The sequence below is a fragment of the Diuraphis noxia genome, unplaced genomic scaffold, assembly GCF_037042655.1.
Source record: "Diuraphis noxia isolate RWA-SAM2 unplaced genomic scaffold, SU_Dnox_SAM2 contig0001, whole genome shotgun sequence".
Classification (NCBI taxonomy): Eukaryota; Metazoa; Arthropoda; class Insecta; order Hemiptera; family Aphididae; genus Diuraphis; species Diuraphis noxia.
Window position 1 is genome coordinate 14066995 of NW_028301711.1, and position 17326 is coordinate 14084320.

Below are 17326 nucleotides of genomic sequence, written 5' to 3' on the forward strand. Positions count from 1 at the left end.
TTTTCGTATAGGTAAAATTAAGATGATCGGTAGGTACCTAAAACTGTTCTATCATTAGACCAAAGACCTATTGTTTTATGTGTTCCAAAAGGTAGCAGAACAAAGTTTGTTAGCATACTCATAACTGATAAATGCGCACAGCAATTTGTATGCCTACAATAGTTCACATAATTTTTTTAAAAAATGTATACTTTTTATAAATAAAAAAAATTCATTTGAAATTATATTTATTGTTTTTCTGCAAATATTCGAGTTGAGACGGACTTGTGAGTATTTTTAAAAATTTTCCAAACCCCATATACATCGGTCGCTTTTTTCGGTGCGTGGCGTCTGGGCTATCGTCAACTCCTGACGTTTTCGCGAGCCGACTCGCCACGATCTGATTGCATATTCTGATTGTCCATGTTATAACGAAGATTTGTATACTACTTAGAAAGTGGAGACGGACTTGTGAATATTTTTAAAAAATTCAAATTATTAATTTTGTTTCCGAAGTCTTATATACTTATGAAAGTAGGTACCATGTCCTTCAGTACATCAATAAGGAATGCAATTGTTTGTTGCTTTGACAAAATGTATTAAAACTATATAGTTATAAAGGCAAGACAAAAAAAAGTTTATTGGTCTGAATCTATTTGATGTAATTTATGGTGAGTGAATAAGTGATATTTTACACTATTTATTTAATTTTTAATACATTTATATTTAGAAAATCCATCTAATCATATATATTTATAAATTATTATACCTATGTTATATTATACACAGTGGCGGCTCGTGGCTTGGACGACGGGACGATCGCACCCCCTACTAAAATTAATTAAAAGAAGACAATTTATTTATTTTTTTAATTCTATAATTTAAAAAAAATAATTTTTATTAAGACCTAACTTAAATTTCTAGTATATTTTGTCGTATGCGAACATTAAATTTGTTTCCCTTAGATACCAGGAGCATATGGGTACGCTAGTACGCATGCACACACGAGCAGTGTCTGGACGACCGGCAGCGTCGTCCAGACGTAATATTCTGAATACGTACATTTTAACCGATGGCACCGCAGTCGTGTGCGTGCGGGTACGTTTTAGCTGCGAACTTATTGCGGGGTCTGGACGACCGGCAGCGTCGTCCATAAAGAAAAATATTAGTGTTTATTTTTAAAATTAACCGTATACGCTCGTTGTTATCGGTTGCTAATCGCTATTGTTATTGTCGATTATTATCTTGAAACATTTTTATTATTTATGACACTTTAATAATAAAATAATATATACATGTATACATGCGTGTACATTTGAACTGCGGTCTTATATACGCGTTTTTGACGACTGGTAGCGTCGTCCGTGATATAATTATATATAATTATAATATTATTTTCATTTCTATTTTTTTCTGCGGCCTGCGAGGCTGCGACTAGTAGGAAGCGGCTAAGATTGTCGTCATTGCATACATCTTATAACTTGTAAGTGAACAATTTATTATTTTTTTATTTTAATTACCTATTTCAACATGTCAAATAATGTTATAATAAATGTTTCATTTTATTATTTTCATTATACTTAACTTGACAATTTGTTATATCTATGACTAGGGGGCAGGGCATTAATGTATTATATTTAAAGTCGCACCCCCATCACCAGCACCCACGAGCCGCCACTGATTATACATATAGCAGGGGTGGCCACTAACCTTTATTTTGGGAGCCGCAAATTTATTAAGCTATTTTGAAGTGAGCCACTTTGTTAGGTTAGGTAGGTATGTTTATAAAACAAAAATATATTTTTGATTTTATAACAAATAAAGCAACATTCATTTTTTACACTACACAGAGCATAATTGTTCAGGTAGTAAGATAGTCGGTATTAAGAAATGGGATTTTACTTTTGAGGAGTGTTTTTTATATTATAATAGGTATGAATTAATTTTACTCTAAGCTTAGTTTCAACTTTCAAGAGTCACACGAGACTCACTCGTAAGTCGCATGCGGCTCGCGAGCCTCGTTGTGGCCACCCCTGTTATATAGAGTGATTAGATAGATTGATATAATATATATAATCTGTTTTTGGAATTTTTCAATATACATTAAGAAAATATTTTTAAATTCTTGCGATTTTTGTATTACTCAGAGTGTCCTAGCATCATATATAGATGATAGAACTTATATTTTCAAATTAGAACTTTCCATTTATACTGTGAATTGTATTCGTTTAGTCATGGACTCTAATACCTTTGTTAAGTTATTGTGACACCATTTCGCTAAATCAAATAAAATATACAGTCCGCTTTATACAAAAATAAAATAAGTTGTTTGTGTACATTTCTTTAAATTTCATAGACAAATCATCAACAAGAAGTAATGACTATTGATGATATGTATCCCAATAATTTTAAAGCTGTTACTAATACCCATTGATTTTAAAGCCTTATGCTTTGAAAAATTATCTCACAGCTAATCAAACAGTTGGGTTTTTGTACTTATGAAGTCTAGAACCTCTAGTCGAAGATTTTAGTGAAATTCTTCTCTTAGAAAATGATATAAACTCCTCAGAATTTAGAACTTCAGAAAATAGTGTACAAATGTTATCTGAGCTTTGTAAATTATCTTTTGAACAAATTAAAGATATAGCTTCTAAAATCATAGGACAAAGTCAAAATGTTAAATGGTGTCTTCATAGAAAATGCTGTTTAACATCTATTAATTTTCATAAAGTAATTAAATCAGTCAAAAACAATTGATATCCTAATTCACTTTATAAAGGTCTCCTAGGTAAATATTTTGTCGGAGTAAAATCTATTGAATGGGAAAAAACACACAAAAATATTACAATTGAGGAGTTTGAGAAGGCTATCAACTATATTGTGATAAAAACTGATATTTGGTTACCTGAATCTGAGTTTTTGGTAACCAGTCCAGATGGTTTGCTTTTTGATGAGAACTCTTCATATTGCATTGAAGTCAAGTGTCCTTATAAATTTCGAAATGAGGATTTAAAATTTTCCCTCACAAATATAAATGATTATATTATTAACTTTGATACAAACAAAAATGATTTTGTTTTAAATTCTGATCATGAGTATTATGACCAAATTTAAGGTCAAATGCACATGAAAAATTTCATCTGCAATTCTTATTATATGGACTACAAAATTTTTAGTTGCTTTTAAAATTAATCAAGATCCAAATTGGTCATAAAATGTTGATATTTTATTACGTTTTTACCATCAACAATTGATTCCATATATTTTAACAGATTTTAACTGATTATTATTATGCATAAAATAATTTAGGTTTATTATATAATATATATATGTATGCTATGTTTGGATTAATTTGTTAACATAATTAAAACAAATTAATAAATATTTGATAGAACAATTTATTTACATTGAAATTATAAAAATTATATACTTTAGGTTAATGTGTAATAGATTTTTAACTATATTTAAATCATTTAGTTTAATTAAAATTTAAAATTTGTATTACTTTGTATAACTACCACCTATATAATACACTTAACAGAATATAACTATTGAAAATACAACCATAAAGTGTGTGTTAGTATTCATTATAAAAAATAATGAAACAAACAAACTCATCTTTATTACAATTAATTAAATAACAATTTATTTATTTGAATAATCAAAATAAAAATATACATACATTTTTTGTAAACCCTTTCATAACAATTTAATTAATATTATAATAAATAATACATAATAATAAAATAATAATTCAAAGATAACAATGTAATCTATATTTTAAAATATGAATTAGTTAATTTATATCAAAATAACTTTTTCTGTACCTCAAATATAAATTTAAAAAAAATAGTTTGTGGTATGGTTCAAAACAATTTTTACACAGAACCACCATAACAGTTGAATAAATATTATAATAAATATACATAAAAATTAATATAATAATTCAAGGATAACAATGTAACAAAATTTTAAAATATGAATAGGATAATTTTTATCAAAAACCTTTTTCTGAACTTCAAATATATGTATAAATAAATAAAAATAGTTTATTGTTTGTGGTATGGTTCAAAACAATTTTTGCATAGAGTCGCCTCACAAGTTATGCAAACTATATTCGACCTTTTTTCTTGTTTTTTGGTACTGCACATTTTGCAATGCCTATAATTACTAATAAATTCAGGCAAATGCTGAACATTATCAAACGATAGACTATTGATAGACAATTTAATTTTTTTTTTATAATCCTATCTTGAGGTGAGGAAGTCTGTTTTTTTCTTGAACTAAAATTACTAATTAGCTCATCAGTAAGTCTTGATCTGAATTCCAAATGACTAATAATTTTTTTTTCATTGTATTGCAACTTTCTTTATATAAAATAAATGAATTTACAACAGCAGTATTGATCATATAGTAAAATAACTTCAACCACCAGCGATTATAATATCCACACCACCCATATGCTTATTGTAGTCAGATATACCAACTGGACATTTCACTGCAATTTTTTCTCCTCTTTTATTTTTTCTATTTACCATATTGGACTCTGATGCATTATGCATATTACTAACTAATGTAACTGGTTTTACTCCTCTGTCTTTCCATCTCATCAAACTAATATCTTTTGATCAAATCGTAATCCATTATAAAAATATGCCTTACAATATCAATTCTAAAACAACGATTAAATACTATTTACTACAGCCTAAAGGAATATATTTCGTTATAAGTTGTGCTACAAACTTACAACAATACAACTTGGTATTTACAATAAATTATTATGGATAATTATTAATCAAAAAAATATACAAAAACGCAAAAAACAGAATGTTTTTTTTCTATATTGTTATCAAATGAATAAATGATACATTTTGTCGTGTTTTCGTGGTGGCGACGAATTCTGCAGACTGGTTTTTTTTTATGTTGTTATCAGTTTTATAATGCGATTTATTCCTATTTATTTAATATAATATTGTATTCGTTTCATTTTATTGTAAAACGGGTATACGACAACTGTGATAACAGTGTAAACACTGTAAACGGATATTTCGTCACCGTCAATTCCCGTCATTGAGATTTAAAATTTCAAATAAATAGTGACTGAAACAAATAAAAATAAATAATTACGTAAAATATGCATTTGTATTATGCCTAAATGTAATTAATTTTTGTAATATATATTACATTATTTAAAAATTCAATTCGACTGATGACAATTAGTAGCTAGATAATATATTTATATTTATATTTTAAATAGAAAGTGATTTAATTTTTTTAATTTAAAATACTAGGATGGTACCAAATGTCTTATTTTAATAGTTGACCTAGACGAAAAGCCCGCGATTACTGTATGTTGTATGTATATGTTCCTTGACACACCAACGATTTCGTTACCCACGCAGAGTCCCGTGCAGCCATTGGCTTTCGTTTTAAGATGTACACAACGCCGCCATTGCGTCGTGTGAACAAAGGATGAAAGGACAACTCGATTTTTCGTCTTTCGTTCTACTGTTCTTCGCTCCTCATTAGTTATTAGGTTAGGAATTTAGGATCGACTGTGACGAGTTGTTTTTCATGTAAACACCGCCGCGCATGGCGTATCTCACGATGAACCCATTTTGCGTTTCTCGACGATAGCACCGTGAACCGCCGACCGTTGTCGAGTATCCATGCTTATTTTTCCAACAATATTGATTATTCCCGTGTTCATTATTTGACATAGGTCATAGGTACGTTTCAATGTGAAAATAATAAATTGGTAATTGGGATTTGGTAACTCTGAAGGAGATTTAATATTTTGATTTGATAAATAATTGTCAACAAGAAGTTTATAATCAGTATTTGAAATTATTGAATTATTTTCCTCAAAATTAAAAAAATCATCCTCAATGTCACTATTATGATGTTCAGTAGATGTTGTGTTAGATGTAGATTGTAGATCTTGGGAATTTGTTAATGATGCGTTATCTATTATGGTTTCCAATGTTTCTATAAGTGAATTTTTTATGTTGTTTCGATCATCTTCTACAGCCCAATTGAGTTTGAATTTTGGTATCAAACAGGCAGCCACTTGGCACATATTTGACTCCATATATCTTACGAATCTAATAATAAAAAAATGTTCATAACATTATTTGAGTTTAATAAGGAATAAAACAAAATATAACCGATTATGATATTTATAATCTTTACAGTTAATTTGTTTTTTATTTTATCATGTTTAACATATTCAGTATTTTAGTTTTATATAAAATTTATATTTTATACAACAATACATAATCTATTTTTGATCATATGATTTTTTTTTTTTTTTAATAATTAAGTTATACATATTTTTATTTAGATATTAAATAACTAATTTAAGATTTAATTTCTTAAAAATCATTTGGCCAAAATACAAATTATATTTTTATTAGAAACAGTATAATAGATTATAATTTTATACAGGTCAGGTTATGTAATATTCTATAAATTTAAATGTTTGCTATTTAAATAATTCATCAATTCAATCAGAAATATTACCTTTTATTTAATCCTCTTTTAAGTGCAATAATCAATGGTCTACAGAAAACTATATTCTTCATATCGTTTAATGATTACATAATTCATTTTATGATTAAAATATATAATAATAACAATAAAATATAAATCTTATTAAAATAAATAAATAATAATAACAGTCGAATATCTTTTGATTCAAATCAAAATAAAATCACAATTCCTTTTGTTTTATAAATAATAAAAATTCCTATAATTCTTTTAATTGTTTTTTCAGTTCATATTCTAAAAACTCTCCTTTAAGCTTGTTTTGTTTTGCTTGGGAAGTATAATTTTCTCTTTCTGCCTTCAGTTTTTCAATAGCCACAATCTTTTCTATTTCTAAAATTTTTAGCTTTATATCAGAATATTTTCTTTTAATGATGTTGTAGTCATTTATAAATGATTCTTTTAAACTATACGAACTTAATCGCTGGTTAGTAAGTTTGTTTATATTTTCATAAACTTTCTTGGGAGTTACACGCATTGTTAAAATCTTTGGGCAATAATTCTTGTGACGTTGAAGTTTGAATCTGTTTTTGTACTGACTGATCGTAACTTGGTATGTTTTCTAAACAAAATTCAACAGTTGTACAAAATGTGTTTTAAAAAATTTGAATAACAATGTTTACCATCTGATGAGTGTTGTTGATCATCTACAACTTCATACATTTTAGGAGGTGTTGAGCGTGAGGTGACTTCCATGGCTAAATTTAAATCATTAGGGCCCAAATAAGAATCTAAAAAAAAAAACAAACAATAAAATATTCTCAATTTAATTCATTTAAATTTAAAAACTATAAAAAGTGCTTACATTCTTCTGGACTACTTTCATCAAAAATTTCAATGCATTGATCATCAGTAGAAACTGGAGTATAACTTTAATTTATAATTACAGATGTACTGGCAAAATCTCCATCACTATCATAAGGTGATTCTAATGATTCGAACCGGTTACCCATCATGCCAATTATTTTATTGCTTATCGTAGAAGAATGTATTTGAGATTGTCCTCCTCCAGTTTTATAAGTTTCTCTCTATAAAAATTATATTTGAATGTTATGAATATAAAAAACAACAGAAAATATAGACAAAGATAGTTCAAAGTTATTAATTAAAATTGTAAAACCTATCTGTTGTTTGGTTATAAATTTAAAAGCATAAATTCATTGTTAATTGGGACTCCATAACCAAATTTTGTATAGTTAAAATATATGTTACAAAAACTATGTTAACGAATACCGCCAATAAACAATTTTAAAATGTTGTCACCGAGGTATTCCTCTGGTATCTTATACAGTGACAGTCAAATCAAATCAAGACAATATACTACTTCAACTATTGTGATATAATAAAATGATAACTAATTGTATTATTTAAATTATATATATATTATTGAACTATTTTAATAATTAGGGCTTGGGAATTTTTGAATACTCCAATAATTATTTTTATGTTAAAACAATATCATATTATAATGCTTGATAAAATAAATAATAATAAAGATTCAAGATACATTAAAAATTATATATAATTATATAAGAAATCTTAAAACTTAGAAATTTACTAATAAATTACAAAAAAAAATCACCCTGTTGAAGGTGATTAAAATCTTATATCTTTGTACTGTGTATAAGCAAGGCTGGGCAAGTAAATGAAATTTTTTAACTCATTTAAGTTAATTTTTTTTTTTCAATTAAGTTAAAAGTTAATAGACTTTTTTAATAAATCAATTAAGTTTAAATTAAGTTAACAAATATTGTTAACTTAACTTAACTTCAATTAATAAGTTAAGTTAATATAAAAAAAAAAATTCATCGAAAAGGTATTAAGATAACTAATAAGTGATAATCACTTGAATATAGTAATATAGGTAGCATATACATATGATAAAAGATGCATAATAATATATTATTATGTATATAATTTAAAACCTGTTATAGGGCTGTACCACCTGTGTAATTTTATAATTATATTTCACTGTTTAACATTTACAATTCGAAAATAAATAACTCAAATGTTTAAAAATTAGGTACAGAAAAAATTACTACTCATATATTTTTAGTCATTAACTTATAAATATTACATCTATATAATATATATGTATTTATAAATAAAAAAAATCATTTGTATTTTACAGCAAGGTTATTCAAAATATTTATTGAATTTTAATAATAGTGTCATTTCAAAATTGTGATCGGCCATTGATCCCCTCCTCTTGTTTAATAACTGTCCTCCAGCACTAAAGAGCCGCTCAACATGAGCAGATGAAGGGACGGCAGTGTTATACTTTATGTATAATTCTTTAAGGGGATTTGGTAACTCTGAAGGAGATTTAATATTTTGATTTGATAAATAATTGTCAACAAGAAGTTTATAATCAGTATTTGAAATTATTGAATTATTTTCCTCAAAATTAAAAAAATCATCCTCAATGTCACTATTATGATGTTCAGTAGATGTTGTGTTAGATGTAGATTGTAGATCTTGGGAATTTGTTAATGATGCGTTATCTATTATGGTTTCCAATGTTTCTATAAGTGAATTTTTTATGTTGTTTCGATCATCTTCTACAGCCCAATTGAGTTTGAATTTTGGTATCAAACAGGCAGCCACTTGGCACATATTTGACTCCATATATCTTATGAATCTAATAATAAAAAAATGTTCATAACATTATTTGAGTTTAATAAGGAATAAAACAAAATATAACCGATTATGATATTTATAATCTTTACAGTTAATTTGTTTTTTATTTTATCATGTTTAACATATTCAGTATTTTAGTTTTATATAAAATTTATATTTTATACAACAATACATAATCTATTTTTGATCAGATGATTTTTTTTTTTTTTAATAATTAAGTTATACATATTTTTATTTAGATATAAAATAACTAATTTAAGATTTAATTTCTTAAAAATCATTTGGCCAAAATACAAATTATATTTTTATTAGAAACAGTATAATAGATTATAATTTATACCTATAATTAATATTTTATACCCATATTTATACAGTTTTTATCACCCTGCAATATATCCAATGCTCTAGATATAGGTTTCATGACCTAAAAAACAGTATAAGACAACTACTATTAGAATATATTTTAAAAATATTAAATGTGCATATTTATATATAAAATTTACATTGCAATATTCTTGTAAAAATGAGATTTCACGAGGTCCTGAAATGGTACTTAGTTGTAAATTATTACACACATCTTCAATTTAATCAATATTTTCAAGAATGCATTTCATCGCATCATAATATGAATTCCACCTAAACATAAGATATTATAAGACATTTTTCTTTCAATGCATAATATTATTTAAAATAATTGGTAATGCCTTGTGGCATTAGGTGTAATAAGATATCGACCAAGATGATTTTTAATGATATCTGCACTTAATGTAGATTGATCCTGTTTATTAAATATTGCTTGGCACTTTTTAAATACTTTATGGCTGATGGTTTTATATGCAAGGTCTTTTTCCGCATCTTTAATGTCAACTGAAGCAATAAGGTTCATTGTGTGTGCTGCACACCGTTGGTGGGGGGGTAATGATATACTTAGGTTATCAACATTAGATGGTTCACCTTCCAGAGTGTTTGTAATTTCTATAGAGACATCATTTTCTTCAGATACTTCAGATACACCAATGCATTCATTTAGATCATTATCATTACTATATATTCTATAAAATAAAAAAAAAATTTATTTTTTGTTTAAATTTACCAAAAAAACTAATGTTTTAATTTATAAGTTATAAGCAGGCTTAGGGACTTATAGCTCTAAAAAAATGCACAAATATGCTGCTAAAATCATTGAAATATGCATTTTAATAAGCATTTATATGCATTGAAAAAAAAAATTGACCACTAAATCTTGGTCAATTTTACTTTAAACTTAAAAAAGTTATTATTTAAAAGTTATATCTAATAATTAATAAATTTTTTTTTTACGATCGGTTGAAATATGTATAATATGTAGTTATATCATATATGTATCTTAACATAAAATTGTAATAATTAATTATCGCATTTAACATGTCAAAATGTATTAATTATCTTTCATCTCTAGGTATAGACTTCAACAGTTAAGAATACCTTATTGTAATAAAATAAAAAATAAAAAAAATTTGTCAAAATGAGCACAAACATTTTAAAATATGCACTTTCCTGCAAAATCTTTCAAAGATGCAAAAATATGCACATTAAAATTTGAGGTCTGATATCATAGCACCGAGGAACGAATTTATTTCACACTCTGCTATATTTAAAAATAATTAAAAAAAGTATGCTAATGCTAGAAGTCCCTAAGCCTAGTTATAAGTATAACTATAATTAGTATTCACTAAAAAGCTGCAGTAACTATTTTATATTATATTAATTGTTTATTATTTAAATATTATAGAATATAAAATGTAGATGTCTCTGCTATTAATGAATCATTGAAAAAAAAGTGTGGATGTAGAAGTTATAATTTTTTTTTGAGTATAAACTGACAATTTTTTACTCATAATTTATAAATTATTATTCTGAGTTATAAGAAAAACTTTTTTATAGGAATATAAATACTAAAATATAAAAAAAAAAAAGCACTTGAATATGATTTTTAAATACTTATTGTATAGATATAAAACTATACAAGTATTATAGCACATATTGAATAGTATAAAAACTGTAGGTATACAATTGTTTCAAACAATTATCAATATCTATAAATGAGTGACTCTAGCATAAATTAAAATATTCAATATTTTTAAGTGATTTATTAACTAAAATATGAATTAAACATTGTTTATTGAGCTCATAATGAAGTTTAATTGGTAACTATTAACATCTAATTAAGAAAAGGATAATTACCTAAAAGTTTTGACAAAATTTGCTGCATTGTCAGTGACTATTAATGTTGTTTTATTCTGAATTTTAAATTCATCGAGTACTTTGTCTATTGATTCGGCAATATTATTGTAAGTGTGTCTTCCTATCATTCGTCTGCAAGCCAGTCCTTTAGAACATCTTTCAAGCGTTTCAGGATTAATCCAATGGATAGTAAATCATATGTATGATCTAAAATAATAAAAGATTAAAACTTAATATTATATGAAATAGAAAAACTTAACTGAACCAAAATGTCCAAAATATTTACTTGTGGAATAAGCTCCAGCAGTCTGCTGTAATACATACATATTTAACTGTATCTAATTCGCTGATCATTTCGTGTATCATTTTATTATACAAATATTCAACATCACGCATTAAACTTCTACGTGATGCAGGAACCTTATTTGACGTAACTTTACAATAATTTACGCTGGATGCTTGATAAATGAAAAGGGTGACACCGTATCAATTATAAGTCTTAAATTAGCCTTATCAAATTCAGCTTGATTCAACTTTTTGATTGGGTAAACTTTACCAACCTCGCTTAACTTAAGTTGCTTATGAGACGTTGTTGTAGAATTTGTTGGTCTTTTTTTTCATACAATTGTTGAATTCTGCCAAATCATTTGGATGCATAATCTGAAAAAAAGTATAAATAAAATATTTAATATTTTGCATGAGAGTATACTAAAACTTGTTTATTTTTAATAATAAACAACAACAATCAATAAAAATTATTTAAAAATATTAGCATTAAAATATAATAACTATTATTTCATAAAAATATAACAAATAGTTTTAGAACCATAGGTTCTAAAACTTAAGCTAAAACAAATTATATGATTAATAGTTATAAACAAAGGCAATTAGTTTTATTATAGTTTACACCTATATATTTAAGAAATCAGTCATCACCGTCAACTTAAAATATAAACCACACTTATAAATTATAAATACAGATAGGTACATATTTTGATATGTGTTCGAAGATTTGAATTTGAGAAAGTCGAAATGTGTTTTTCTTTTGGACCACATAAAATGCACTTAAAAATCAAATTATTTTTGTTTGCATTTAAACCGCTTGATTTAAGTTTTTCAAAATAAGAAATCATTGTTGGCCATTTTGGCTGATCATTGGAGCTATTCACTTCTTGGTGTCCTGGTGCACTAAAAACTGAGAAAAATATTTATTTTTTTTTAAATTAGAAAATAATGTAGTTACAATAAATAGAAATATATTGAAAATAAATAAAAATATTGAAAATTTCAAATTTGTATATTATACTAACAATTAATTGGTTTAAAAAAGTGTTTCGTATTTTTAATAACCATAATATAATCTATATAGTATATTCTATAGGTACATGTTTATTACTATATACAATACAGTATAATATGAATACATATAACAATAATATATAAAAAATATATAATATATATAATATATATTATAATATATAATTTGGATTAAATAAAAATATTACTTACTTGGATAATTATTATTATTCATGTTTATGTCCAGTCCAAGTTACAATACGTAGGTACAAAATACGCAATAAATAATTAAACTAATAGTGAAAACACTGAAAACGTATTAGTTATTACTTATTAGTTTATTACTGACAAACTGCAGCAGTGTAAGCGACTGATTAAACTAGTGAGGAACTGAGGAATGAAAACTATGAACTAAGAATGTATAAATGTATATTACACCACTATAATAGGTAGGTAGGTATTTTTGTAGTACAATTATTATAACATATTAAATGTTAAATATAAATTTATATAATAAACAAATAAATAGAAATAGTCACAATTCATGATAATCGACAATCGTACAAATTATAAAATATTGAATAATAAGAAATAACTATAATGAGACCTAATAAGCCATTAAGCCCGCAATTATTACGCTATTAAACGTGACTTCGTGGGCTCGTATAGCTATTGATAAATCTTATATAACGGTCATAGGGGCTACAATGGTCTAAATGTCACATTGTGTATTATACTATTATTATTTATTATTTTGTTTTTCATTAAATCTTTTTTTTCTAATAATATTTTATAATATTCTACGAATTAAATTAATTAAAACGACAAAAATTCAAAATTAACTTAATTGGGAATTTTAAAAATAATACAAGTTGATTTTAAGTTAACGGATATCCTAATGAGTTAAGTTAAAGTTAAGTTAATTAAAACAGCGAACTAGTAAGTTAAGTTAATAAGTTAAAATTAACTTGACTTTTAACTTATTAACTCGTTAATGCCCAGCCTTGTGTATAAGTATATAGCCATAAACATACTATTTAATACTTAAGAGTTACCATTAAGATCAAAAGCTACCTACGTTATTCATTAAATTATTGTACATAGTACTTACTTTTTCATTATTTAAATCAGATTTGGCTGTTTAGCATAAAAGTTGGTTCATCATTATTAGTTCATCTCTTGTTTTCACCCCACAAGTTTGCATTTGATTATATGCTTCAACAATTGTATTCCATGCATTGGTTTGTATATCAGAACAAGCAAGTGGATCCTACATAAATACAAATATATATATATATAATTTGATAAATGAATTAAATGTAGAAACAATTAATTACAATGTATTACATACAACAGATAATTTGTTGTCTGAAATAAGATCTAACATCAATTCTATTTCTCGGTCAGTTTGTACTGTGGCCTGATGCATGTAAGAGTTAACATGTTTTAAAAAATATATCATTCACTATAATCTACAACAAAATATTTGAGACATGTTTGAGCACTATTAAAAATAACATAAATTTGATAAGTACATTAAACCAAATACAATAAAATAATATTCTTTGTTAAAAATATAACCTACCTACTGAGAAAATAATTTAAGGATAAATAGTTCAATATTATGTGTATTTCTAAATAATTTACTTTTTTCAATGCTTTTGTCCTTTTTAGTTTTACGTTTCATCACATCAAACATAGCTTTTAACTGAATGCTAGTTCTTTGTCCAGAAGTTCGTAATGCGTTATAACTCACTGTTATGTCTTCCCAAACACATAACTTCATTTTATTTGTAGCGCCATCAGTCTAATTCAAAACAAGTGAAGATAATGTTTACATTAAAAGTTTCAGTTTAATAAAATACCTATTATTCTAAATTGTAATACACACCTTAATATTTTCAATTACATTTAACCGTGGTTGGATTAACTGCAACAATCTATCTTTCTCTGCCTCAGTAACATTTTTACTTCTACGTTTAGGCATCATATTTTAGTAGGTATTATAAATTATAAAACTAAATTTCAACTGTAATACAAATACTTATGCACTTATAAAGACCTTGTAGTCGATTCACAATTGTTGATGTAATATTGTAAATTGTAATCAGTAATCACTATTCGCTATTTCGAGTTTCGACATTTCAAAAAACAATGATAACAAATAACGACCGATTTATCATTAATTGAATATACCATACTACCATGACCCTGGTAAGTTGTCAATTAATAATATATTTGTTCAACGTTTATGCAACAGTGATGTACTTTATGGAACCGATAAAGATGTTTATATGATGGTTTATCGACCCGATCGATGCCTTATCGTGCAGTTTTTATAGATCGTTTATGCAACCCGGCATTAGTAATTCAAAGTGTTATCAAATATTTATAACTGATACTATCATGTACAGAAAAAAATAACGGTTCTTTTCAAATAAGTGGGAAAAATATTACCTTAGCAAGGAGCAAGAATTTTTTTTCGTAGGTGGGAAATATAGATCCCATGCACTATAAAGTGATACACGATACACTTGACATTTGAAATTTTTGAATTCAAATAGTGGCCAAGTGGCGGGCTAAAATATTAGATTTTCAATAAGTGATAACACAAGTTGAGATAACAGGCACCTTTGTGAGACAAAAGATGTCTGCTCTCTCGGAACGCGGCACATACTGGCCCGTATTACGAATAGTAGTTTAACCTCTTATCGGTGTTTAAACCTGGGTCAAATGGAAAAGACCGTATTACAATCAATTATCAATGGTTTAAACCACTGATGGCTGAACCACCGATTTCGGTGGTTTAAACTTGGTTCGGAGATGGATCTGTGATTTCATTTGCTGTTCATTAATGTTGATAATGAACTTTGTTATAATGATAAACCACATAATTTTTGATACACCATGATTACTGTTCATTTGCAAATTGCAATTGCCAATTTGCATTTTATGACTTTAAACATTAAAGACTGTAACAGTTTTGTGCCTTTGTTTTTCAAGTCAGTTGTAAATTATGGAAACTTCTGTGGAGAATAAACGCACGCCAAATTTTACCAAACAAGAGGAAAGATGCGTTGCTGCATCTTGTACAACAGTACATACATATTTTAGAATGTAAAACGACTGACAGTATTCAAAATAGGTACCTAAAAACAAATTATTATTTATTATAATTTATAATACTATAATATTTCTTGGTTGTGTTATTTTAATAGAAAAAAAAACGGACACGTGGGCTACTGTTGAAAATGAATACAATAAAAATCTTGAAGGAATAGTATTCCGAACTGCAACAGTTCTGAAAAATAAATATTTGAATTTAAAAAAAAAATTGCAAAAGAAAATTGGAGACTAAAGGTCAGGAATCAGAGGTACTGGAGGTGGTCCCTACAATAAAGTTGAATATAATGATAGCTAAAATTTAGTTTTTGAAATATTAGGCGAAAAAAGACTTGGACGTCAATACTCAAAATATGATGATAATAATGGTAAATAATATACTTTATAAACTTAAATTGGTATCCTACAATGTACATGATACATTTCAGAACACGCTGCTTTATATTTTAATTTTAGAACAATGCATTAGTAGAGCCCAGACACCTTTGGATCAAATGAAGATTACTTTACCAGGTGGCAAAATTGTATCAATGGAGGAGGTTGTCACTGAAGAAGTTTTAGATGATGCAGAGACTTCAAATATTTAGTCTCTCCAAGTTGATATATTTCAAGGTAAATATAGTAGTTTGTATTAATTACAATTAAATGTATAAGTTATACTTATTTATTTATTTTTTTTTTTTACTGTAGACACTGTATTGGTAAACGACATTATTTCTCCGAGCACTGAAAAGAATAATGGTAAGTTAAAAATTTGTATTTATTATTTAATCATTGATAATCAACTTATGATATACATATTTACATACATAATAACAAGTATAGTCTTAATTAATTTTTAACATAATAATAAAACATAATAACTGATGGGTTACTCTTGGAGTTTGTTCTCCAAAATAGCAAGCAATATTGTGGAGTACAGCAGTTGCCACTATAATGCTTTCAACAGACTCCAATTTCATATTAATTTCAACAGCTAATACTGGAAATCTCTTTTTCCAAACGCCATAACTTCTTTCTACGGCATTTCTTGTTCTTATCTGTGCTTCATTGTAAGTATTTTATCTGCGCCAGTAGGGTTCAAAAATGGTGTCATCAAATATGTCTTCAAAGCATAACTACTATCACCAACAAGAATGCCAGCCTTCATTTCTCCTCTTTCAAATTTACCCTGAATAATAATTGAAAATAGTAGAGTCATGATTACTTCCTGGAAATGTGGCAACTATATTTTGAATTCTGAGATCTGCATCACAAATAGTCTGGACATTAATAGAAAAATAGCCCTTCCTGTTTCTATAGATTTCTGAATCCAGTCCACCTGGAGATATAATTCTAACATGTGTACAATCAATAGGACCAACATATTTTGGAAACTTAGAAACATTATAAAACTTCTGTCGTATTGAATCGATTTCTGTAGAAGTTGATGGAAAGTTTATAAATGTAGCACAGTGTTCCAGAAAAGGTTTTTAGCAGGACAAAATTGTTTATTTATATAATTGTTTTACTTTTCGGA

General features: G+C 26.4%; 1 protein-coding gene and 4 pseudogenes across 4 annotated transcripts; 2 read left to right on the forward strand and 3 right to left on the reverse strand.

Moving 5' to 3' along the window:
• The first annotated feature begins 957 nt into the window (after positions 1-957).
• LOC149059829 (uncharacterized) lies at positions 958-2992 on the forward strand (annotated as a pseudogene).
• A 1626-nt stretch (positions 2993-4618) lies between these two features.
• Positions 4619-6563, reverse strand: LOC149059830 (uncharacterized). Its single transcript, XM_089226371.1, has 3 exons — positions 6502-6563; positions 4727-6083; positions 4619-4651 (listed from the first exon to the last, which is right to left on the reverse strand). Exons 1-2 carry the CDS (start codon positions 6561-6563, stop codon positions 5582-5584), a joined length of 564 nt encoding a protein of 187 aa, XP_089082497.1. The 3' UTR covers positions 4619-4651; positions 4727-5581.
• Positions 6521-14764, reverse strand: LOC149059831 (uncharacterized; annotated as a pseudogene). Its single transcript, XR_016189928.1, has 7 exons — positions 14576-14764; positions 14332-14491; positions 14036-14156; positions 13796-13954; positions 7331-7553; positions 7149-7256; positions 6521-7087 (listed from the first exon to the last, which is right to left on the reverse strand). The product of XR_016189928.1 is annotated as an uncharacterized LOC149059831 (transcript).
• LOC107171068 (uncharacterized) lies at positions 9520-12045 on the reverse strand (annotated as a pseudogene). Its single transcript, XR_016189929.1, has 4 exons — positions 11675-12045; positions 11389-11595; positions 9669-10217; positions 9520-9589 (listed from the first exon to the last, which is right to left on the reverse strand). The product of XR_016189929.1 is annotated as an uncharacterized LOC107171068 (transcript).
• Positions 14765-15603: 839 nt separating the features above from the next.
• LOC149059832 (uncharacterized) lies at positions 15604-16183 on the forward strand (annotated as a pseudogene). The gene is made up of 2 exons (XR_016189931.1): positions 15604-15829; positions 15904-16183. The product of XR_016189931.1 is annotated as an uncharacterized LOC149059832 (transcript).
• Positions 16184-17326: the final 1143 nt, after the last annotated feature.